The 25595-nt window shown below is 32.2% G+C and overlaps 1 protein-coding gene across 9 annotated transcripts in view; it reads right to left on the bottom strand.

The window, feature by feature from the left end:
- LOC101897210 (PDZ and LIM domain protein Zasp) overlaps positions 1–25595 on the bottom strand; it is a 368113-nt gene that overhangs the window by 31182 nt on the left and 311336 nt on the right. For all 9 annotated transcript variants that reach the window (XM_020034594.2, XM_020034597.2, XM_020034598.2 and 6 more), the window contains exons 8-9: positions 22596–22790; positions 12685–12781 (exon numbers count right to left, since the gene is read on the bottom strand). In XM_020034594.2, the coding sequence (XP_019890153.1) occupies positions 12685–12781; positions 22596–22790 (292 nt within the window). The remainder of the gene's footprint in view (positions 1–12684; positions 12782–22595; positions 22791–25595) is intronic.

Raw genomic sequence — 25595 nt, 5'->3', positions numbered from 1 at the left:
TACAATGTTTCGCCACACGAACTGGGACCCATTATGACCTACAAATACCAATTTTTAGACAAATCAGTGAAAAAATGTGGCAAAATCCATCAAAATACCGAATATCGGGAGGTACCGTTATATGGGGGCTATACCAAATCATGGACCCATACATGCAATGTTTCGCCACACGCACAGGGACCCATTATGACCTATAAATACCAATTTTCAGACAAATCCGTGAAAAAATGTGGCATAAATCATCAAAATACCGAATATCGGGAGGTGCCGTTATATGGGGACTATACCAGAACGTGGACCGATATATCTCATTTTCAATACCAACTATCCTAGACACAATACAAATTGCTCTGTTAATTTTTGCCGCTCTACGTCAAATAATGTGGGCTGTATCGTGATTTCAACAGACAGACGGACAGATACACAGACAGACAGACAGACGGACATCGTTAAATCGACTTAGAATTTTATGCTGATTATAAATATACATACTTTATGGTGTCTACGATGAGTATTTAAGGATGTTACAAACGGAATGACAAAGTTAATATATCCTCCTTTCTAAGGTGGAGGGTATAAATATATATTTAATTACACTATCTCAATTATAGCTCAGATAGCTCCTGGAATAAATATCCCAGAAAATCCATACTTTAAATTTAGAAAGTCTATGGAAAATGTATTTAAATATAAAAATATGCTTCTGAAATCACAAGCATACCCTTGGAACGTTATAATTGAGGCAGTGTAATTAGAGATATTTTTTCAAAGGTCCCAAAGCCCTTGAAAAAAAATTTCCATTAAAAAATCTTTAAAAAGTTCAAGAACATAAATGATAACTCTTCTTATTTTCTTTTTTTTTTTTTTTGAAAAAAGGACGGAAAATTCGAAAGTATATCTCTGAAAATATTTGAAAAAATTTTCTTGAAAATTCCGTTATTTACGTTATTTCGGAAAATACTCTTAAAAATCCACGATTGTAAACTTGAAATCAATTCAAAGATATTCTTAAACAATTTGGACCTCAAAGCACTTCAATTGTTTTTTTTTTTTTAATCCAAGATTACTTGCCGAATCTGGACCTAATCGGTGAAAATTTTGTCAAAAGTCCATGATTGTGGACGCATAAGCCTCTCAGAAAAAAATCTTAAAGGTACAAGAATTGTGGCCCAAAAGAACTATTTAAAAGGTCACAATTTCAGTCATAATGACCTTAAGAAACATTATTAAAATATGCAAGATTGTGGGCCTTGAAGCCCTAGTAAGAGCCTTGAACCTTACAAAGGTATGTATTTATGTTTTTACGTTCTTTCAAATGTCATTTCCCTATAAACGTCCAAAAATCTGTGAATTAAATCTTGGATTTTTTTAAATTTAAGGTTGTAGGTACCAAAAAAAAAAAAATACCTTTATAGCTCCACTAAAGTCCAAAAAATGCATCAAAATCTCAACAGCAATTTTAAAAAATATTTTAAAATCAAAATCTAAAACGTTATTTTTCAAAAAATATCTAAAAAAAACCTTCACTATTGCTTCCAGAATGCTTTAAAATTCGACGCTATAACACTTAAAATATTCATTACAAATCTACGATTATAGCTCTAAAAATATTGTTTAAAAATCCACGCTTTAGCTATGTAAATATCTTCCAAAATATACTTAAAATCCAAAATTATATGCTTTAAAAATTTCTTAAAAATCTGTAAATATAGCCCCATAAATTTACTTAAAAAATATTCGATAGTAGCTATCAAACTATTCTTGAAAAATCTCCGATTGAGGCTCCGAAAATATTCATATCGTATCCTCCATTATAACCTCAGAAGATATTCATCAAAAACATCTTAAAGAATTCGCCATTATAGCCTCCAAAAATTTTCTTAAATATGAGCTAGTACATCTTCCAAAATATAACTAGAATTTCACAATTGAGCCTTGGAAATTATTTTAAATAAATCCATGTTTATTGATTGTTAAATATTTTAATTCGTTTGATATTATAACATCGAAAATTTTCATAAAATATAAGACTGTAGCTTCGAAAATATACTTTAAAATATATGAAATCCTCTAAGATCTTCTTAAAATTCTAGAATTATGGCTACACCTAAAGTCACGATTATAGCTTAAAAAACAACAAAAATACCATTAACCCTTCATGAAAACCAAACAAACAAAAAAATATATCGAACCCACACTACCATCTCTCATGTGTAGCAAAAACCGACAAACAGCCAGTGCTAAATATTCGATGACTAATGAAGCTGATAATTCAGAAATTCTAAAGAACTTCTGTTTTTTGTGTAGCGTCATCTCGGAAAATATTTCATTGCGTTTTACTTTGTAAACAAATAAAATATAAAAAGGTTACCCTCAACACGACAAGTTCCAAAGGTATTTACTGTGCTGATGTGTAATACCTATCAATAGTAGCACCATTCAGACCAATACTTTATTAATCACCCAACAAAAAAAAAAAAACAATAGGAAACACATATGGGACTACAGATAAAGAGAACAAAACAATAATAAATACACAATATTTGCTTATCATATCAGACACCGCACACCACAGATAATAAATAGCAGAGTGGGTGTGCGGTTGGGTTTGGTTGGTTGACCACAAACAATTATTTCTATTATTATCATTTATATTTAATACATTACCTCTACAAGTACCCTACTTTAGGGTAATTAAACAGCAAAAATTTAAAAATTTAAAAGATAATAAAGTAATAAATTCAATATGGTTTTAAGTTAGGCACACACATACACACATTTAAAAAATATAATTGAAAACAATTTTTACTTATGATATTAAAAACAAATATAAAATAAAAACAAAAATATTAAAAAAACAATCTTCGAATTTAAGAACAATATGTTAACAACCACAAACACAGAAAATTGTTTATTCAAAAGGGATTATTTTTGAAGTTTACACTAGCCAACATTGCATGGGGAATGATAATGTAAAGGGAAATGGGGATTAGAAAGATGGATATTTTAAAAAATATGATTATTGAAAAACAACTATAAAAAATAGTAGGTTTTACTTAAGGTAAAATAAATCAAAAAATAGGTTCGATTGATTTTTCAAACATTAATTTCTTGAAATACATATATATTTTTTATAAAAAATATATTTCTTGGTTTGAATTTTTTTATTTATTTTTATTGGTGTTGCAAAAAATTGCGGATTTAAATGAAATTTCAGAATTTGAAACGGTAGGTAAGGATAACAGCTGAGTCATCAAAAAAAAAAATAATTGACAGGTATAGAAAAATATAAAAAAATAAATAACGACCTTCATTGGCTTTGAACGATGACAATCGCTATAAACTGAGATATGTTCTCCGCAAAACCAGGCCATGCAGTTTTCATCATCGATGGATAGATACGCAAATTTTTGGCACTTTGGTTAATTTAACCTTCACATCCATGCTGCCTCTAAAAAAGAACAGAACATGGTGATAAGGTTAAGACTTTTCCCGATGCGTATCCGATCCAGATGCGTGTCGTCTAATAATGGCAGAAACTTCTTTAGAACGTCTGTGGAAGTCGAATGAGGCAGGTGACTCGTAAGAAAGAACGGATATTCACAGTTTCCAAGTGGTATTAAGATCAAGCAGTGCATAACTTTTACCTTGACAGATCGATGATTGCATTTACCAGTACCAGTACCCTCTATGTTATGAAATCCTTAGAAAGTACAATTTAAAATCGCGTAGCATTCAACTTGACGCATGAGAAATATATCAAGTTGAAAACTATCCTTGAAACCCCTCGATTATAGTCCTGATAGACCTATATAAAAGCAGAATAAGTCCAAAAGGAATAATGGTTTTTTTGGGCGAGACATTTGGTGTCGATCCAGCCACGACCGTCTGTCTGTCGTTTTTTTTTCTGTTTTGGCGGTGCGCACGGTTTCGGTGTCGATAAAGCCAGTATTAAAAGAAATAATATATTTCATCAAAACCAAAGGGAGCATTTGATTTGGTTTTTTGTAAAAAATATTACAATTTTTTAAGGATAAGTTTTTAACTATTTTGAACATCTCAATTTGGCCTACAATTTACACATGAATCGTCTTACAAAAATCATCGAATTTTATTATCAAATCGAATGCTCTATTAAGAAAGTTCATCGCGGGCTTCTTCAATTTTATGAAGTTTTCATTTTTGGATCATGGGATATGCAAATATGCAGAATTGATTCGGAGTGAATATCAGTGAAAAGCTACCAATACGACCAAAAAAGTTGCGTGCGATTTATGGGCTGGCGGCATCATTGGACCAATTATGCTGCGGATCGTAACGTTGAGTTCTAAATTACTATGATATCCAATTAGTATTTGCCAAAGATGATGCCACATGCCACACAGCTGTAAATTGGCAGCTGTTCATATAGGTCCACATTTTTGTATAGCCCCATTATAAGTATACCTCCAGATATTCGGCATTTGAATAATTTGTGTCACACTTTTCATTGGAAATGTATCAAATTTTGTATTCGAAATTCCTAATGGGTTCTACATCCTATTACAGAAAATTGCATATGCAGTTCAAAGTCTTCTATAGACCCCATAAAACGGGACGTACCGTTTCATATGCCAGTCCAAGTCTTCATAGGCCCCAATTTAACCGTAACTCTCTTTATTCCGTATATTTAAGATAGGTATTTTTTCAACAGGATTTTATACAAAAAAAAAAAAAAAAACAGCATAGAAAGTCTTAAAGTCTGGCGGGCCGACTTTATGATACCCTACACCACTTCGATAATTTAGTAGAGCTGTGCATAACAATTAAACGATTTTATGGGAGAATTCAATTATACACGCTATGATTATAATTATAATTTAAAGTTAAAAAGAACTAAATATGACCAAGCATTTGTATCTTTTAAATTCGGACTTGTATTGCCCATTTGGTGCACAATAATTTTGAAATCGGATAAAAATATATATGGGAGCAATATCCAAATCGGAACCGATCTCGATAAAATTTGGCAAAGATATTTCTGAGCTGTATTTGATATATTTCCTTGAATATCGTTGTTACGGAGTGCATATTACGGCTGTGGGTAACAAATATGATAAATCGGATGAACAATATATATGGGAGCTATAGCTATATCTGAACCGATCTTCACCAAATTTGACATACTAGCTTCTAGACTCCATTCGGTTGTAAGTGCCAAATTTCATTGAATTTGGGCAAATATTAGACGTTTGGTGCACAATCTAAGGTAAATCGGACCAAGTTATATATGGGAGCTATATCCAAATCTGAACCGATTCCGATAAAATTTAGCAAATGTATTTCTGAGCTGTATTTGATATATTTCCCCAAATATTGTTGTTACAGAGTGCATATTACGGCTGCGGGGGACAAATATAACAAATCGGATGAACAATACATATGGGAGCTATAGCTATATCTGATCGGATTTCGATCAAATTTGGCATACTTATTTTCAGGTCCACGATCCACTGATCGCACGTGCAAAATTCCATACTATTCGGACTGATGTTGCACGTTTGGTGCACAATAAAAGGCAAATCGGACGAAGATATATATGGGAGCTATATCTAAATTTTGACCGATTATCTCCAATTTCAATAGGGTTCGTCCTTGGGCAAAACAAATGATTTGTGCAAAATCTCATCTAGATCGGGTAATAAATGCGAACTGTACTTTGTTTACAAAAATACATGGACGGACGGACAGACGGACGGACATGCATAAATCGACTCAGAATGTGATTCTATGCAGATCATTAAAAGGAACCATGGGTCTATCTCGTTTCCTTTTGCCTGTTACAAACAAATGCACAAAGACATAATACCCTGACCACCTTGTGAGGCAGGGTATTTTAAAAAATGCAAATTCCTTCCAATTGCGAGAGTATATTCAAAGTTTGTCCCCGCCGAACTTACTGCTTTTTTTACATGTTTCTTACCTTTTTTTTTGAGGAACTTTTGTTCAAATATTTAAAAACAAACAAATGCGAAATTTCTGTCCAATATCTTTCAAGTTTTATGCTTTTAATGATTCGCGAAATGCAAGATCTGATGTGAAAATTGGCTCTTTCATAAACTGAACTAATAAACTAAAACTGAATACCATTAAAAAAAAAATAAAATAATTCAGTAGTGATAAGAAGAAGTATCAATACACATTTTCTCGCACCTTCCCCCAACGGGTCAAATTTTCCAATAATATAATAATAATAATAACTCTCAAAAAACGAAATTTTAATGCCCACACTTCTCACTTCCTTATATTCTGATGACGTAAAATCTAGGATATGTTGGTCCATATCTTAAAGTTCTCCTCAAAAAAAAAAAAAAAAAAAACGATGTATTATATATTTTACACCATTCGAAATAAGAATTCTCATGTAGTTCTTGTAACATTAGTACCACGCTACAAGTTCGTAAATAGCCTAGATCAATCAATTATACTGCAAAAATTGCAAATTACTACTACTTTCTTTCTACTTTCATTAGAAGAACATTTGTCCTGCTCAAAATACTCTTTGTAAGATGTACACTTGTTTTGTACACTCTCCTTATTATTATTTTTCGTAAGACATGTAAAAAAGTGTACGCAACTGATTCTTACTCATCAACATCATTACGGTTCTCATATTTTATCGGAATATTATACATTTTGGGTACCACACTCAATACCCGCATTTGTTTAAATGGACAGTATGCACAACTCAAGCACATGTAAGCCAACAGACAGTCACACATACATTTTTCTACATATATATATGCATACATATTTAAATAAAAGTATATACATATATATGTGTATTTAAATATCTTTCACAAAGATAAACTTGTAAGAGAAGCCACTGAGCAAAGGCACACACACACCCGCTCGAGCATACATTCAATTGCCACAGCAAAACAACGAAGCTTTTTGCTAACGCAAACAGAATTTTTTTGTTTTCAGAATTTCTTTTTTTTTATTTTATTTTGCAAGCATTCGAAAAAGCCTTTATTTCAACTAAAATAAAATGTAAATCAAACAAAAACAACAAAAAAATAATACTATTTTGCAAATATATCGCAGAGAGTATTCACTTTTCACTGTTGGCCGATTTTTCGCAACCAAATGTAGTGCGGACAGGAGAGCGACAAAAATGACAGACAAAGAAATGAATGCACATGGAATGCAAAATGAAGTAAATATAAATGTGTCACAAAGTTTTGAATGCGTTTCGTGATGATTCATTGGAATTTTTGTGTCTTGTTTTGATTAGTGGTGGCCTTAGGGTTGTGTAATATTTGTTTAACTACCATGGGAACGTGTTTTACAAATCGCAGTTGGATTTTTTTTTTATTTTGTATTGCATTGGAAGGTTGGAAAAGAATATAATCATAATATGAGTATGTCATCATCAATTCCTCGTAAAAAAAATACAGAAATTATGCCTATAACCTTAGGACTTTAGACGATTTGATATGGTTAACAAGTTTAAGAGTATAAGTCTATTTAGTCGTCAGATCTATAGCCTAAGCTAATGTTCGTGTATTTTAGGATATATTTTGATTTACATTATGATTATTCAAACTGTCCCCCGTCTACGGTGGAGTTGGCAAGTAGTGGTCCAATATTGCTCATTTCGAAACTGATCTAATTTTGTTATAATAATTTTACTTCGTGCCAGAATTAGATTATACCGACTACTTCCTTTACTTCATGTGAGAATATGTTGATGTAGGTGAGTTGCCAGATATAGTGGACTGAATTATTGTACTGCATATATAATACTGATTTGCGAAAGAAAATCGCACATCTATTTCCAAATCTATGCGAATATTTTTTAACAATATGTACAAGAAGGAGTTGGCCGATATAGCTCCTGTGTTAGCAGAAATATTGGGGTGTGTTAAATTAAGAGACAATCAGACTCTTGTTTCAAATTGTATATAATAATTAATAATTATTCAACATTTCAGCCATTTGTTTGGGGAGGTACCTGAAGGAGTGGTCAGATATATTTCACCTTCACATCAGATCTTGTGTTGATAAAAATATTGGGATGTGCAAAGTTTGAAAAGAATCTTTTGCTCACTTCGAAGTTTATGAGCTTCATGGTTATTAAAAATGTTGACCCGTTGTGGGGGAGGTACAAGACGGGATGGTCCGATGTGTTCCATCTTCATACCAGATCTTTTCTTGGTAGAAATATTGAGGTTTGCCAAATTTGAAGACAATCGGACACCTGTTTCACATTTTATAAGAGTTATAACTTTTCAACATTTTGACCCTTTGTGAGGGAGGTTCTTGATGGAGTGGTTAAATATTACCCATTTCCGCACCTCAACTAGAACTAATAAAATTATTAGGATGTGCAAAGTTTCCACAAAATTGGATGATCCTATCTTTTTCTATAAGGAAAATTTTTTTTTTGTGAAAATGTTGATCTTTTAGGGGGGGGGTAGGGGTGTACCAAAAGAAGTGGACCTATATTGCTCATCTCCGAATAATATTTGACAATAATAATACGATGTATAAAGATTGGATCAAATCGAATACTCCCTTCGAGAATTAGATCGGCTCCAAATGTCCTGAAATTGATTTGGTCCAAAAAAACTTAGGATCTAAAACCATTACTTCCATGAGGTACATTTTTGCCGTATCAAATGATATTTACCCTCTGTAGCCATATAGCTTAGGGTATAAAAATGTACATCCATGAAACAACGGGTTTAGACCCAATTCCTCATTAGCCGAAATCCATTTCAGAGAATTTGAATTTGATCGGAATTATCCGGCAATGTTCTAGTTGGCTAAAATATTGTTTTAATTATATATCCTCGTTTGGTACTGCCTGTACTCACATGGCGGTTCGAGCTGACTTGAGGTATTTTAAAGACTATCGGCATTTTTAATATTTCTTTAACCGATAGATATTGAATGAAGATGCACTTCTTAGTAACTTAACTTGGTGCCTAACTTTTGGATAAAAATTAAAAATATATTTTACATACCGCATAGAAATTGAAGGAAGTTTTCCTATTTTTTACATTGCGAACAGTATACATATTTTATTCGAACTTCAAATGTGACTTTCCTCAAACTTCGAAAAATATATTCCTTAAACTTCGTACTTGGTAAATGCAAAATACATCTTCATAAGTCTAAAATATCCCTGTGTTTACGACTTATAATGTCGGATTCTTGGATAAAGCGTTTTTATAAATATTTTCAGTATGTTGTTCTTAAAGAATGATTTCGTTGACAGTGAATACCCCTAATGCGACTTGCGTTTGCAAAATATCTATAGCAGCGATTTTTTGTAGTATTTTATTTTTTATTTGTAACAATTGTATCTGTGTGTATCTGCCATGTTCGTATTTATTTTTGCATTATGTTGCAGATTCGGTTTTTTTTGTTGGGTGTGTGTGCATGATTTTTTCTCTGTCCTCCTAGATCGTTGTTCATTTCGTTCGATATTTTTTTTGTAGCGTGTGGGTGTAATTTTTGATTTTTTGTTCGGCTTTTACATTGTTTCTATACGATACGTTTGGTTTTTTGTTGTATAAAACATTGTAGCACAACGTAAACATACAACTGTTACTATTTGTGTTACATTCTTGCTGAGTTTGCTGTTACCCTTTTGCATGTGTGAGGTGGTAGTAGGGGAGGTAGGGAGGTGTGGCATAAGTATTATTTTGGGTACTCTTCGAAACGAAAAGAAAAAAAACTAAAAAAATCAAACCGGAACACATGCACCGAAGTCAAGCATTTGGCTAGGGGAGCATAGAGGAACATTTAATGTTCCCGATGATTTTTCCCTTGTCAGAGCAAAATAACCTATGTGCATATTTTCTAGGTTTTTAGAAATTTCGATTTAATGGACCATAAATATATGATTTTCGCCTAAAAAAGACAAAACTCAAAAATTGGAAATGATTTTATTATGCCATCAGCTATATGGCTACAGAAGGTATATATCATTTGATATGGCCAAAACGTGCCTCACCGAAATACTGGTGTTTAGTCTTTAGGACTCTTTTTACCAAATCTGTTTCAGAACATTTGGAGTCGGTATAGAGGTTCCCGTCCATCTGTCTGGCTGGTGTGCCCTATAACTCTCGAAGGGAATATCCGATTTGATCCATACTTGGTACATCATAATATTATTGTCAAACTTCGATCCAGTTACGAGATGGGTAATATCGGTACACTGAAAACGAGTCGACATTTAGAATAATTTAAACTTGATTTATCTAAGCATTCCTTTTAACCAGAGATCTTATGTAAACATGGGATTTATTGATTCACTCCTTTTGATACTTCCCCCACAAAGGGTCAACATTTTGAATAATTACAAATCTGGAAACTTCGCGAATCTCTATATTTCTAATAACCATAGATTCAATGAAAATGTGAAATACATACGCTTTCTGTTATCACTCCTACAAATGTTCGACATTTGCCAAAAAATCATCTCATATAAAGTGGAGGAAGTAGTCGATATTGCTCAAACCTGCCACGTCGTAATATTTATATTAATTAGGTCAAATGCGAAGTGGATAATATTGGTCCACTTCTTCGGTTAAAAATATATTTTAATAAACTGACATAGGCTGAGGGTAAAATTATTGGTTGGCAACGTGGACCTGTAAAGTACCATTATATAGGAACTACATCATATGTTGACATGATTCTTTAATATGGTTCTATACCCCCAAAATAGCCTAAATATAGGAGATACCTTTATATGGGCACTACTCCGAAGCATTGACCTTCATTCTAAATTTTCTTCGAAGAGCTTTTCTACCCGCTTAGAAACCAAGATGCCAAATAAGCGCCAAACCAATTGAAAAATAGGGCCAAGAATCCGGAAATAGCCGGGCCGAACTTTTAATGCTCTCCACGATTTTGAAAGAACTTGAAACATTTCCAAAAAATTCGTTGAGAAATGTCGTTAAAAGGAAATCCGTCATGTGGGGCTATACGAAGACGTGCTCCTGCATAAATAATTTTGGTCATTGCCTGTCGAACCCATTAAGAACTTTAAATATGAATTTTGAAACAATTCCGATAAAAATGTCGGTAATAATGAAATTAATTCCGGTGAATAATATCTTTAAAATCATCAAAATATCGAAAAAAGAATAGTGCTGTTATATGTGGCCTATATGAATTTGTGGACCTGCATACATATAGGCTGTAGTACCCATTTTGAAGTTTAAATACGAATTTTGAAACAAAGTACCAAATGTCGGTTGATTTCCTTTTTAAAGGATACGATATCATGGACCTATATAGACCATTCTCTTACTGTACTCTAAATGAATTCCTTGTGCGGAATATCAGACAATTCCATTGAAAAACGTGGCTAAAATCATCAAAATACCGAATATCGGGGGTTACCGTTATATGGGGTCTATACAATATCGTGAACCAATATAGCCCATCGTCGAACTTGACCTGCCGCAGACAAAAGTCCGAGCCATGCACAATTTTAGCTTTCTGTCATAATTCGTTTTGAACCTAGCATGGTTACAATAGGCGGACGGACGGGCAGGGCTAAATCGCCTAAGAACTTTACTCTGGTCAAGAATATATAAGCATTACTATTACGATGACTTAGAAATGGAATGACGAACTTAATATACCCTCCATACTATGTATCGTTGAGGGTATAAAAATATAACTAATGGAAAATTTACTTTAAAACGGGAAAAAAGCCCCCTTATATGGGGGCTAACCAACGACTTGCATCAAATTTTAAAGCTCTATCTTAAATTTTTGAAGTTAAGTTTAAAGTTAAGGCTGTATATAAATACATATATATATATATATATATATATATATATATATAAAATGGACCCCAAAAAAATTTGGCCTAGAAACTCAAAGCCTTTTTGGGATTTTGATCTTCTAACCAAATGCTATCACAGCTACCCCTACATTGGCTATTAAACGGTATTATGCACCATTATTTTCTAATTTTTTTTTATTTTCTATTTATTATTGCCTTCTTAAAGTTTAACAAAATACTTAAGCTAATTTGCATATCAACGTATTTTTTTTATTTGTTACCATTACTTTTTGGCAACATCTAAATTTGCCGCCTTGTTATCCCACACCCCCCCATTTTGTTGGGCCAACAAAATATGTGTTTTTTTTTTTTGGTGTTGCTGTTGTTGTGGCCTGTTTGCGTTTTCTGAGAGTGTGTGTTTTTTTAATATGTGCGGTGGTACTCGCGCAACGATCTGTGCGTGTTGCGAGTGTTTTCTTTTAAATGCTTTATTTTTATTTTTCTATTTTATTTTATTTTTTTTTTTTTTAATTGTGTAAAAAATTTCACATCTTGAGATGAGTAACAACATGAGCACTGGTATTGGGACAAGGAGTTGTGGTATTGAATGGCATTTGAAAAAGAAAAAGTGGTTGTGGTGGTTGTTGTTTTTGTTGTTGGGTTTTTTTTTTTGGAGTGCTTGTGGTAGTGTTAGTAGTTACAATACGTTTTACTTTTGAAGGAGTATTACAACATCAAATTTTTTTTTTTATACATATAAAACTTTCAAACATTTATTTATTTATGTTCGTTTGGTTTTTTCTTTTTTCATTTCTTTCATTTAGAGAATTTTCCCCACAATCTGAACGCCCTTGCATTGAGAGGCGTCAGAATATAACAATGAAACTTACCGGTGCTGGAGTTGGGGTTGAGTTGCCGTTGCTAACGCCATTAAAACCATGAGCACTCAAAGCTGAAGTAATGGTTGAAGCACTCAATTTGGTGTTGCTGTGAAGTGGGAGAAAAAAAAGAATAAGATTGTATTAGTGTGGGGTTTAGATTATCATCAGAGATTATTGATTGATATTGATTTATATATATATGTATATTGAATTGTAAAAATGATGATTGACTGACTGATTGCTTCGGAAACGTCAAGACGAAACGGTTGCATCGTCGAACTGAAAGGTATTATAATTTTGATGATGATGCTACAACTCTATAGTTGTATAGCTATAATCTTGAAATTACCCATGTTGGTCACTGTTGATGTGGGTCATACTATAAGATTGAGTTCATAGAAATTTAAAAATACTAAAAGTTTCTTGGAAATAACAAATATTTTACTGATAGGCCCGGATTCTGCAATTTGGAGTGAAGTTTGGTCTTAGTTATGCAACAACTGCACTAAATACGAAGGAGTAAAACCATAATCCTAAAATTATACATTGATAAATTTTTGATGTGGGAGGGTAGAAACGACAAGGCAAAAACTAGAAACTGTCTATTGGTTCATAGCATGATATAAGGTAACATTTTTGCAAATTCTTAGTGAGAAGTACTAAAATTGGAGTGGTTTAGTTTTATGAAGCTAACATTTTCTGTGAAAAAAAGTCTTGAAAATCGGGCTGTTTGGTTACTAAAAAAAAATACCAATAGAATCAGTGGCAAAGGAATGCAGTTAGTGTCCTGAAATTGTGTGAAATTTTATATTCAATATATTTAAAATTGTTCAAACTGTGGTTTTCGGACTTAAACTCTGTACTTTCAGAGCTAAAATTCCGTATGTTTGATACTATTGGCCAAAGGCAAATTTTTTTTTTCAAAATTTGTATTAAATGTTATAAAAAAGTGAAATCATCGAACCAGAGTTTTGAAATTTGGTACGTATTCTGACGAAGTTAAAGTATTCTGGAAGGTAGATTAACAAATTTTTACTTTTATTGTACTGAACAAATGATTTCAGCTAGTATTTGTAATTTGTACCAAATGTGTAACAAAAAAAAACTCAAAAAGTCGTATCAAAACCACCATTGGTGCGAGGCTAATAAAATTCACAATTTTCGGAAATTCGTACTAAAGACTACTAAATATTATACTGAGCAGAAGCCAAATTTGGACGGTCATGGGGTAATATTTAGGGAGTGAAATAAACTATAACTTTTATGTAGCAAAATATGAAAGTTTCAGCTAAACCGCGAATATTTTTAATCCCGGCGAAATCGCAAAAAAGGTCACTTCTGACTATTACAGTGATGCTGATAGCCAAGATATCGGATATATAGCAAGGATTTTTACAATTCTCATTAATTCGGAGTGGTTTTTGTCCGAAAAGAAAATCGAGTAAAAATATCATAATAAACAAGTAAAAAAGCAGCTAATTTCGGCCGGGCCAAACTTTTAATACCCTCTACCATTTCGAATGAACTTGAAAATTTTCAAAAAAATCCGAAAACTAACACTTAAATAAAAACCGCATTATGTTTTAGGGTTGCCATGCTAAGTGTGAAATAGGCAAATATATGGGGGTTATATGAAGACGTGGAGGTATCAAACATTTTTGTCATAGGCATCGCAATGGGTACTATTACGAACTTCAAATACGGAATTCGAAATAATTCCGGTAAATAATGTCGCTAATATCATGAAAATACCGAATATCGGGAGGTAAAGGTTTATGGGGGCTATACGAAGACGTTGGCCTGCATTCGAAATTTTTTTCAATAGGTTATACTAAATTTGAAACGATTCCGATGAATAAAGTTGCTGATATCGCCAAAATACCGAATATCGGGAGGTATCATTATATGGGGGCTATACGAAGACGTGGACCTGCACAGACAATTTTCTGTTTTAGGCTGTAGTATCCCTTTCCGGTTAATAATGTCGCTAAAATCATAAAAATATCGAATATCGGGAGGTACCGTTGTATGGGGGCTACATGAAAACGTGGACCTACATGGTCCATTTACGATCTTTACCTGAACGAAAATTTGTATGAGAAAAGAGTTGAGGACAGGGAAAAAGCCTAGCATTTTGAGTTACCATTGAAAGATATTTAGTTGCAAAATGGACCACAACATGTCACAACACGTGTCAAATTGTTGTGAATACCGAACAACACGACGGAGTGCGTAAATACTGGGCAAATGCCCCTGGTCCAAAAGCTAAAGGTAACATCTGGGTAGAGTTCTATGACATTATTTCAAGAATGAAATCTTCCAAAATGGATTTGGACCTATGGGGCTACCTACATATTGTAGTTTCACTTGGTCGGCCCCACAGGACTATTGTCTTTGCTTACTTGTTTTTATTTTTAAAATATTGATCCTTTTCATCGGTATCTTCCCCGATTAATTAGACCGATCAGTCCCATCGACTGATATAGGCCATATTTAATTTGTAAATGTACCAAGTTTGAAAATAATCGAAAGCCTCTGTCGCTTTTTATGAGCGTCATGGGTATTCCAAAGTAGTGGTCCGTTCCAGCCTGTCTTCATACAAGATCTAGGGTATGTCAAAATATTGACATGTGCAAAAATTTAAGACAATCGATCTTTTATTTCAAATTTTAAGAGAATTACAAATATTCTAAATTGTAACCCTTTGTGGGGGATGTATTGGAAGTGGTGGGCCGATATTGTCCATTTTCACAAATATTAGGATTTACAAAGTTTGAACAAAATTCTGTGAGGTAAATTATTTTCTTTACAAATTTTGAACTTTTGCATTCATCATGATTTTTCAAAATGTTGACGCTTCGTAGGGGAAATATCAGCAATAGTGGTCCGTTTCAGACCATCTTCATATAAGATTTAGGATTGGACGAAATATTGATATGTGTGACATATATCTTATTTCACATTTTAAGAGAATTATGAATATTTAAAATGTTAACCCTTTGTGGGGAAGGTACATGATGGAGGGGGCCGATGTTGTCCGTATTCATACCTCACATATCACAGATAAAAATATTGGGTTTTTCAAAGTTTGCATAAAATTTAAAGATCCTTTCCGTTTATATGAGGAATGTTATTTTCTTTCAACATTTTTAACATTTGTGGCTGAGGTACCCGAAGTTACCTGAAGGAGTGAACTAGTAGTGCACATCTTCGAACTCGATCTAAATTTGATAACATATTACGGTGTACCAAGTTAAATGAAATCGGTACCAGCCAGTCTGGCTGACCGACAGACAACGAGATGGACGGACACTGCTAGATCGACTCCAAAAGTCCTAAAACGGATTTCATTTAAAGATATCTAGGGTCTAAAACTTTTATTTCGATTTAGCTCGTTTTGGCTATATTAAATGAATATACTACCATCTGTAGCCATATGATTAAGGATATATTTTTAAATAGCAAATATATTTAAAGCAACGCATTTATGGGAGTTCAAGGAAGACGTGATCCAATAATTGTCTTTATTGGAACTATCCATCGCCGGTAGAACCGTCCTAGATACAACGCAAACTGTTATGCGAAATTTCAAGGTTCTCTCTATGTACTTCTCTCTCTCTCTAACATTTAAACGGGTAGACAGAGGGCCATCCTTTAATGAACTCAAAATCTTACGCTGAGGTTAAACATATACTTTATAGGGTCTCTAACGAATATTTGAAGGTGTCACAAACGGAATAGATAACTTAGTACACCCTTCCTATAATGACAGAGGATGCCAATATATAGGCTTGATTGTTAATTCTTGTATTGCCTGTACTTATGCATCAAATATCAAAGTCTAAGATTTTTTATACCAAAAAAAGAAAAGAATTATGAAAAAACTGAAAAATTACAAATTTTTTGGCCGGGAGAAAAAAATCTAATTCAATTTGTGTGCATTTATTTCCACTGGGAGAAAGAAAAGACTATTTATAAAGTCCTCGAAATTAAGTGAAGATGACAAACCAATGTTACCCTTGATCCCATTTCTTTTAATCTAACAAACTTTTAGAAATTTTCAATAAAGTACTGAAATCCAATCGTTTCGAAAATCCTCTTTATATTTTTTAGGCACCATTGATCTCTTGTTTGAAATGTTATTTTATTTAAATGGTCTTTTTTGTGCTTCATTGAAAGTTTGTAAACATAATCTGTTTATTTTTGTATTTTTTTTTTATTTTACAACCATTTCCATTTACCCCTCCACAATGCATTCAGAGCCATACGAATTGTTTTTTGCTATATGTTTTCTTTTTTCTCATATAACACTGACCAACCATCCATATAATTTGGCGTTCGTTTTTGTCAATATTTTGCCGATCCATGCATGGCTAGATGCATTGGCATAAACCAATATGTTTTATGGCTGACATATTGGCAACCGTATTGACCACATCACCAATGCGCTAACTATACATTTTTGTTGTATATAAAGATGAGTACTTATGTAAATATACTGGGCGAGAGTGAGTGTGCGTTTTAATTTTCTTGCATATAGAGTAAATAGTCAAAACGGAAATGCTTACACAGTCACACGCACATACATATGTTTATTATTAAAACATATCCTCATACAAAACGGTTGTTGACTACCCAACATACCAAAAATACAATACAGCTTGAGAATAATATTATGAAAATAGTTTATCATAAGAATTTTTCAACAATGCTTGAGAAACACTTTTTTGCACAAACTTTTCTCAAATCTGTCCTTTGTTGACAAATTTGTTTTGATTTTTTTTGTGAAAATTGTCAACAAAAAATTATTTTCTTTGGTTAAAATCAAAATCACGCGAATTTAGGACCCATTTCCGGACGAAACTCTAAGGTAATGATAAATAATAAAACTGGGAATCTGTAGTATAAATTATTTCAATCTCATTTCAGAATGGAGGCGTCAAAAAGTTGCAGGAATTCAACAGAAGTGAAGAATAAGTGGAGGAGATACAGAAGCTCAAATAAGGGGAAAGAAAGCATCTAGGTATCAAGGCAACAGGATGCAGTGACAGCTGGGATGGCAATCAATGAATGAAATATGTAAAATAATTAAAAAATGAATAAATAAATATTTTTTACCATTGAAAAAATAAGCTTTATAAAATATTACTTTCGTAAGCTTATTCTGCAATTACAAGAATAAGCTTATGAATAAGGGTTCCTTTTCGATTATTCTATAATTGTTAAACAAACATTTCTCAATACATTCTCAAGATTTTCTCAAGCTTTAGGCTTATGTTTGTAAGCTTATTAAAATATTATTCTCAAGTCAATTTGGTATGTTGGGTAGTCACAGCATATCCGCATTTATTCATTTGATGTGTAATTCATGTTACTTTTATTGTGTATGTGTGTGTAGGGAATAATTTTGTAAACATGCACATTTGCACGCACCACACACACACAAATCTCATACATGGTAGATTATCTGGCATTTTTGGCAACTTTTAATTTAATTTTGTCATACTTTTCATATGAAAATTAAATTGTTGTTGATCCCTGCATCATCAATTTGATCAGCAACGTCATCAACAGCATCATCATGACCGTAACCAACATCATAAATGGCATTGCAATGTTGCGGCACACCAATCACATTGGACGCCAACAAATGGTTGACAATTCGACTGTATGAATTTGTAATGCTTACAAACCCGCCCGCCCTCCTGCTTTGCTTGCTGGTGTTTGACATTTTTCCGACCTTATTGAGGTTGATTTCAATTTGGGTAATCATTTGTCAAAATTTTGAAAATGCATTTTAATTTCATTTATTTGACAGTTAGATTGAAACGTACCGCCGCCGTCCTCGTCGTTGCGTTGAGAGTTCTGATAAATGAGATTTATTGCGGTGTTTCACAGTAATTAATAGTAAATATTCGAATACACATTTGGCTATTTCAAATGGCTGAAATCACAGAACATGCAATAAATAATATGTAGCTATAGAATGCATGACAAATTTGTGGACCACTTAGTGGTGTGAGCGTGGCATTTTCATTTGAAGATATATACATATTTTGGGATTATTTTGTATGAAGCCGTATTGCTAACATTTTTGAGGTTTAAATATTTAGCAGGAGGAGGAATTTAAAAACGAACATTTTAGGTTTGTTTTGAATGAAGGTTTTAAAATGAAAGCTGAGGCTTTGTGATAGATTACTGAGAGTTCATAGAGATTTTTGTGTATGCAGCAAATATCTGAAGAATGTACTTGAAAAATGAATGATCAGATTTTTAAAGACGATAAAAATTAATTTTAAAGAAGCAGAAATTTAAAGAAATTAAATTCTTTTTACAGCTTGATCTGCATTGAAAGACATTATTGTCAATATTTTGATTTATGTTCTGTATGAGGGTTACAAATGTACCTATAGCTCATTTACTCAGAAGGGGCATTACGTCAGGTTCATCCGTACCTAATTTTTAATATCCTTCACAATGAGGTTTATAATTAAGAGTATCTGGATTCGATACTCCGAGTTCACTTTTGAGCTGCAAATTCCAGTGAAATCGGTTGGAAAATGTCCCGAAGTTGGCGGTACCATTAAATGGGCGCCATATCACAACATGAAGTCTTCATTTTCTGCTACAAGGGGTCTAATTTATTGTGAAACAATCTGAGAACAAAATGGGTAAAATCGACTGTGGATGAACCCATTCGAAAAATAAATCCGAATTTTAAACAAATCCGATAGAAAACGTGGTCAGAGTGCCGTTACGTGGGGTCTATATGAGAACATGCTCCTAATTATGCAATATCATTCCACAAGGTGTACCGGTACCGTAATATGTGTTCTACACCAAATAGGTCCTATATGACCCATTTTCAATTCCAAAAAATTCTGCGAATCTAAAACTCATATATTGCGTTTGGAAGCTAGAAAGATTTTTACAGACGGCAAATTAGGCAGGCAGGCGAACGGACATGGCTAAATCAACATTGAATTGTATTTTATAATAATATATATAATAATATATATTACGATACATTGTTTAGTAATTTATGACCAATAAAAGCATTACAAATTTTGACCCTTTGTGGTTGAGGTACCAGAAGAGGTTCGGAGATATATATCATCTTCGCAACAGATCTTGTGTAAGCAAAAATGTAGGTATGTATGAGATTTGAAGAGAGTTGGATCCTTATTACGCTTTTATGTTTCACAATCTTCAACCATATGTGGGAAGAAGAAATGGTCCGATCCCTACCATCTTTATAACAGATTTTCTGTTGATGGCAATATTTACATGTACCAGGTCTTAATGGAATCGTTTTATGAGCTTCATAGATATTCTCAATTTTGGACTTTTGTGGGGGAGGTACCAGAAGAAGAGGACCTATATATCCCTGTAGAAATAATGGGATAATGTGGATGAAATATGAAGAGAACTTGATGCTTATTTCGAACGGATGCTTAATTCGTTTTAATTATTCAAACCTTTGTCCCTTTGTGCGTATGGTCCGATCTCCACCATTTTTATAACTGATCTTGTGTTGAAAAAAATCTTGAGACGTGCCAGGTTTGAAAAAAATCGGATGTGAATTTCACGTTTTATAAACTTCATGAATATTCAAAATTTTTGCCCATTGGCCCGATATATATTATCATCTTTACACCAAATCTTTAGTTAAATAATTGTCATGTGTGTAATTTGAAGATCACCAGATTCATATATCACATTTTATAAGAGATATAATTATTAAAAATTTTGACAGTTGGTGGGGGAGGTATTTGATGGATATTGACCGATATTGTCTATTTTCGCACCTGACCTAACACTGATGCAAATATTAGGATTTGCATAGTTGGAGCAAAATCAGATAATCCTTACTCTTTCGGATTATCCTTTCTCTTTCTCTCCTTTTTTTTTTTTTTGAAAACTAAGACCTTTTGCGTGGGAAATACCAGAAGGGGTACACCTATATTTCCCATCTCCCAACTTTATCTAAGTTTGATAAAAATATTACGATTTACCAAGCTCGGACCAAATCGGCTACCCACTACGAGAGATATGGCTGAAGGTATAAACATTGTCCCCGTATAACTGTACCTTTTGATATTCGAATTTAGAATTTATAGTTCCTAATGGGTACTACATCCTATTGCTCATACGGGTACACATCTTTGTATAGCCCATCCCTAAATACGGCATTAAAATTTTTTACAGGAATTGTTTCAAGTTTCGTATTTGAATATCGTAATGCCCTTAGACAAAATCTGCATATAAAGGTCCAATGCCCAAATATAAGGTTGCCTTATTATACCCTCCACCTTGGAAAGGAGGGTATATTAACTTTGTCATTCCGTTTATAACATCCTTAAATATTCATCGTAGACCCCATAAAGTACATATATTCATAATAAGCATAAAATTCTAAGCCGATTTAACCCAAACTCCCAATATTCGGTATTTTGGTGATTTTAGACACATTTTTGCACGATTTTCTCTGAAAATTGGTAGTTGTAGATCATAATGGGTCCCAGTCCATGTGGCGAGTTATTGAAATTATAGGTCCACGTTTTGGTATAGCCCTCATATAATGGTTACCTCCCGATATTCGGTAATTTGATGATTTTTGCAACATTTTTTCACGGATTTGTCTGAAAATTGTATATCTCTGTGTCATAATGGGTTCTAGCGATTTGGCATAGCTCTCATATAACGACACTTCCCGACATTCGGCATTTTAATGGTTTTTGCCACATTTCTTCTAATGTTTCCTTTACCATAAGGTGGAGGGTATTAAAAGTTTGGCCCGGCCGAACTTAATGTTTTTTACTTGTTTTTATTATATTTTCAGTTTTTTTAACAGATCTTTTTTTGAAAAATTTCTTTTAATTAGTGGAGGGTGTTCAAAATTCGGCCCGGCGAATCTTAGTGCTTTTTCAATTTTTTTAATTTCTTTGTTTATTAGTGGAGAACGATGGTAATGTTTACCAGGGGATAAGGCAGGGAATACTAGGTTTCGGGAAGAGCCACCAATACTCATCAGTTCCCTTGCCCTGCCTTACCCCCTGGTAAACATTACCATCGTTCTCCACAAATAAACAAACTTTGTTTTTATAAAAACAACAATAAACGATTTAAGCCTGACCATTTCGCAATAACAAAATTCTATGTTATCCCGAACAAACAAGCCACCACTGTTCTATTATTTTTTAAATGAAAAATTGTTCAAAAAAGAAAAAAAAGAAAAAAATATTAAAAAAAATGAAGCTCTAAATAAAATGTTGCAAAATATATCTCAAATTTTTGGCCCCCATTTGTATGTGGTAAGGTTTATATAAAGGCAGTTAAGAATAAAACCCCGATTTTTGACTTTTGGTCTACAAACCGAGTACTATCAGATCCTTTTGAAATTCCCAATTTCCGGAAGGCTATTGGATAGTGACATTATAAGAAAATTTTCAACGAATACGAAAGGTTAAATTTTTATGATATATATTAAATATAGAAATAGAATATATTAAATATATAAAAGAATCAGAAAATAAATCCCTTTTTTAAAAAACTAATATTATAAATTAAGAGTGTGTAAAATGAAACAATATTCGCTAACGAACGCTTTTTCGTTCAAAAATCCATTTTAAGTACAAACACAATATTCCCTTTTGATTAACAAAAAAATTGAATCCACCAGACATCAAACATAAATTGAGTGCTTGCAAATATAAAACAATTGTGCCACACTCAAAGGCATGGCTTTATTAAATAAAGCTGTTTGGCTCGCTGTAACCCTCTCAAAAAAAAAAAGTTGTAATATTTTACTGCATACAATATTGAAATTATTTACAAATATAATTATGGCCGGTCAATGTATCATCTGCCAATTCAATATACAATTTTTCTTTTTATTGAATATTTTAAGTTATACTTACGGTTTGATTGGTACGGGAACATAGCCATCAGTGCCGGGTGGTGGATTTTGCATGGCGGCCAATTTGGCATGGATGTCACAGTACAACTTGTTGTTGAAATTGTAGTAACCTTGGTTTTTCAAGCTGGTGCCACAAGTGGCGCACTTGAAGCACTCAACGTGCAAGTTCTTGTCCTTGATGCGAACGAACACACCACTTCAGGGAGGGGTGGGTAGGAAAAAGTAAAAAAATAAATAAATATATCAATTAATTTTGTTTTCTTTTTTGGTATTCAAAATGGAATGAAAGGATTTTTTTTTTTTTTGAAGGATGAGAAGGAGAACAAAGGCACACACACACACGTATTTATGGAAATTGACTTTGAGGGGAAGTTGATGGTAATGTGAACATTTCAAATGGATATATTTGATGAAGAGAATTTAATAAATTGCTACTGAAATAGTGTTATATTACCTGATATTAAAATAGTTTATGGCAGATATGTGAAAAATATTTGTGTGAAATAAAATAAAAAATAATAGGGTTTTATTGGAATTCCATAAATAATGATTTAATTGGAATTTATGGCGATTTTTTTTAACATCACATATCAGCAAATATTTTGTAGAAAACTAATTTAATTAAAACACGATAATATAATAAATAAAAAAAAATATAATAATGAAGTCCTCTGCCACCAACTCCCATAATTTTGCGTTTTTAGGGACTTTTTAAGGACTTTTTTAATAATATTTTTAACAACTAAGATTAATAACCTTTGAAAATCACGGATTTGGAGAAATATGTTTCCAAAGAGTGGCAGCAATCGTATTTGTTATCACATTTTTTTTTTCATGGACCAACAGGCCAATATTCTTGAATTTTTAATAAATATTTTTTTTCGAATACCGAAAGACCTACAATTATGGAGTTTCAAAGAATTATTTTTCAGAATCAAGAGACCACTAATTGTGGATTTTAAGGACCAACAAGGATAATCTATTTATTAAATATTATTTATAGGTATTTTCGCAATGACATAATTAATAGTTTTTGAAGGAAATTTTTTGCAAAGACCTAAAATTGTCAAGTTTTTAGGGTGCCCCAAAAATTTTTGATTTTTACAAAAAAAAAAAAAAAATATATATTTTTTGAAAATATATATTTTTTTGTAAATCTAATTACTGTAAATTTTCCTCAACATCCAATAATCGTGGATATAACAAATGTTATTTTTTAAATCCAACATCACCGTGTACTTTTTTAAATATTTTTCAAAGATTCAATAATCGTCAATTTTAACTTGTTTCTGGATTTTTTAAACTTTTGTTTAAAATAAAATGAATATTTGTAGATATTCTTTTAAAATCTATAATCGTGTAATTTTTTAATTTTAAGGCTAAAACAGTTTTTTTTCATTTTCTTTTTTTAAGATTCAAAAATTGTGTATTTAAAAAATATGCAAAATCCAATAATCGTGGATTTTTTATAAATATATTTTCAAATCCAACAACTGTGAAATTTTAAAAATTATTTCCCTTAATCCAATAGTTGTGATTTTTTTGAAACTTTTTTTGAAAAAAAATCAAATGTTCACCAAAAAAATAATAAATAAAATAACTTTTCCAAAATCAAAAACTAATTTTGTTTAAAAATATATTTTAAAACAATCAAAGATATTAAAAGGTCTTTAAGAAAATATTTTATTTTAAGAAAAATATTATATATTAAAAATAGAAATTATTTTTAAAATTTTTTTTCAGGGGCCAATAATTGCGGATTTTCAAGGGAACAGTAATCGTAATTTTTGAACACAAATGTTTGGTTTTGAAAATTATTTTTTGAAAAAGCAATAATCGCATTTTTTATTTATTTATTTTTTTTTTTTTTTTGCAAAGACTTAAGATTTTACGAATATATTTATGACTACGGTATTTTTTAAATATTTTTTAGTTTTTGAAAATGGCTTTGGGCATGGATTTTTAAGAATGTTTTTTTTTAATTTTTGAAAATGTCTTTTAACTTTGTCATGGAGCAATAATCATGGATTTTTAATAGTAACATTTAAAGACATTAAAATCTTAGACGATTGGAATTTTTTTAATGTGCAATTATTGTAGGTTTAAAGAGATTTAAGGACCAACAATTATAAATCTCTTTCAAATATTTATGTGGATCAATTATTGTAGGTTTTTTTTAATGTTAAGAGACGAATAAATTGTTGATTTTATTTTATTATATTCCTCAAGGATCATTATTTAGGATTATTCAGGTACCAACAGGAAAAATAATTTTTCTTTCTAGGAATAATTTGACTAAAACTTTTGATTTTTTTTCAGAATATTTTCAAGAAAGGAATTTTTTCAGAAAGTTTTCAGGGACTAATAGAAAATCATATTGAATTCCTTTTCAAACACATTTCCTATTTCCTTTTCACTTTGAAATTAATAATTCAACCATGTCATATAAATGTAATAAATTTTCATTGCATAAAGTTGAAAAAAAAAAAATCAAACCTTCCGTCGCCACTTGAATTCAATACAACACTCGACTTTGTTTTTTAATTGCCAACATTTTACGCCATGCATATATTTTTGCAATTGGATTTTCTGATTTAAATTCTGATCCGTTCTGCCTCCTGTGCGTTCGCCACGTTCATTTAACACATTTACGACGCAAAAAAGGGGCAATTGTAAATTCTATTAACATAGCCTTCAACAATTTGCGGTTAATTTATCAAATTAATTTTCCATGAAATTATGACGAACTACAGGGGAAAAGAGAAAGAGAGGGAGAGTGGGTGGAGTATATGGAAAACGCCATAATAATGTATTGATTGAAAACATAACTCACTAGCAATTAATTTACGCTTTATTAATCATAATGAGTATTGAAATTATATTATGAACGATATCGTTGAGCATATGTGCACATCGTGAGCTATGATGAGTTCAAGTTTATCCGCATACACGAAAAAAAAAAAATCAAAATGCGTTTGTGTGTGTTGTATGTGTGCACCTC

This window comes from Musca domestica, unplaced genomic scaffold (assembly GCF_030504385.1).
Source record: "Musca domestica strain aabys unplaced genomic scaffold, Musca_domestica.polishedcontigs.V.1.1 16, whole genome shotgun sequence".
NCBI lineage: Eukaryota > Metazoa > Arthropoda > Insecta > Diptera > Muscidae > Musca > Musca domestica.
The sequence above is the reverse complement of the archived record's forward strand: the minus strand, read 5'-3'. Positions and strand labels throughout refer to the sequence as shown.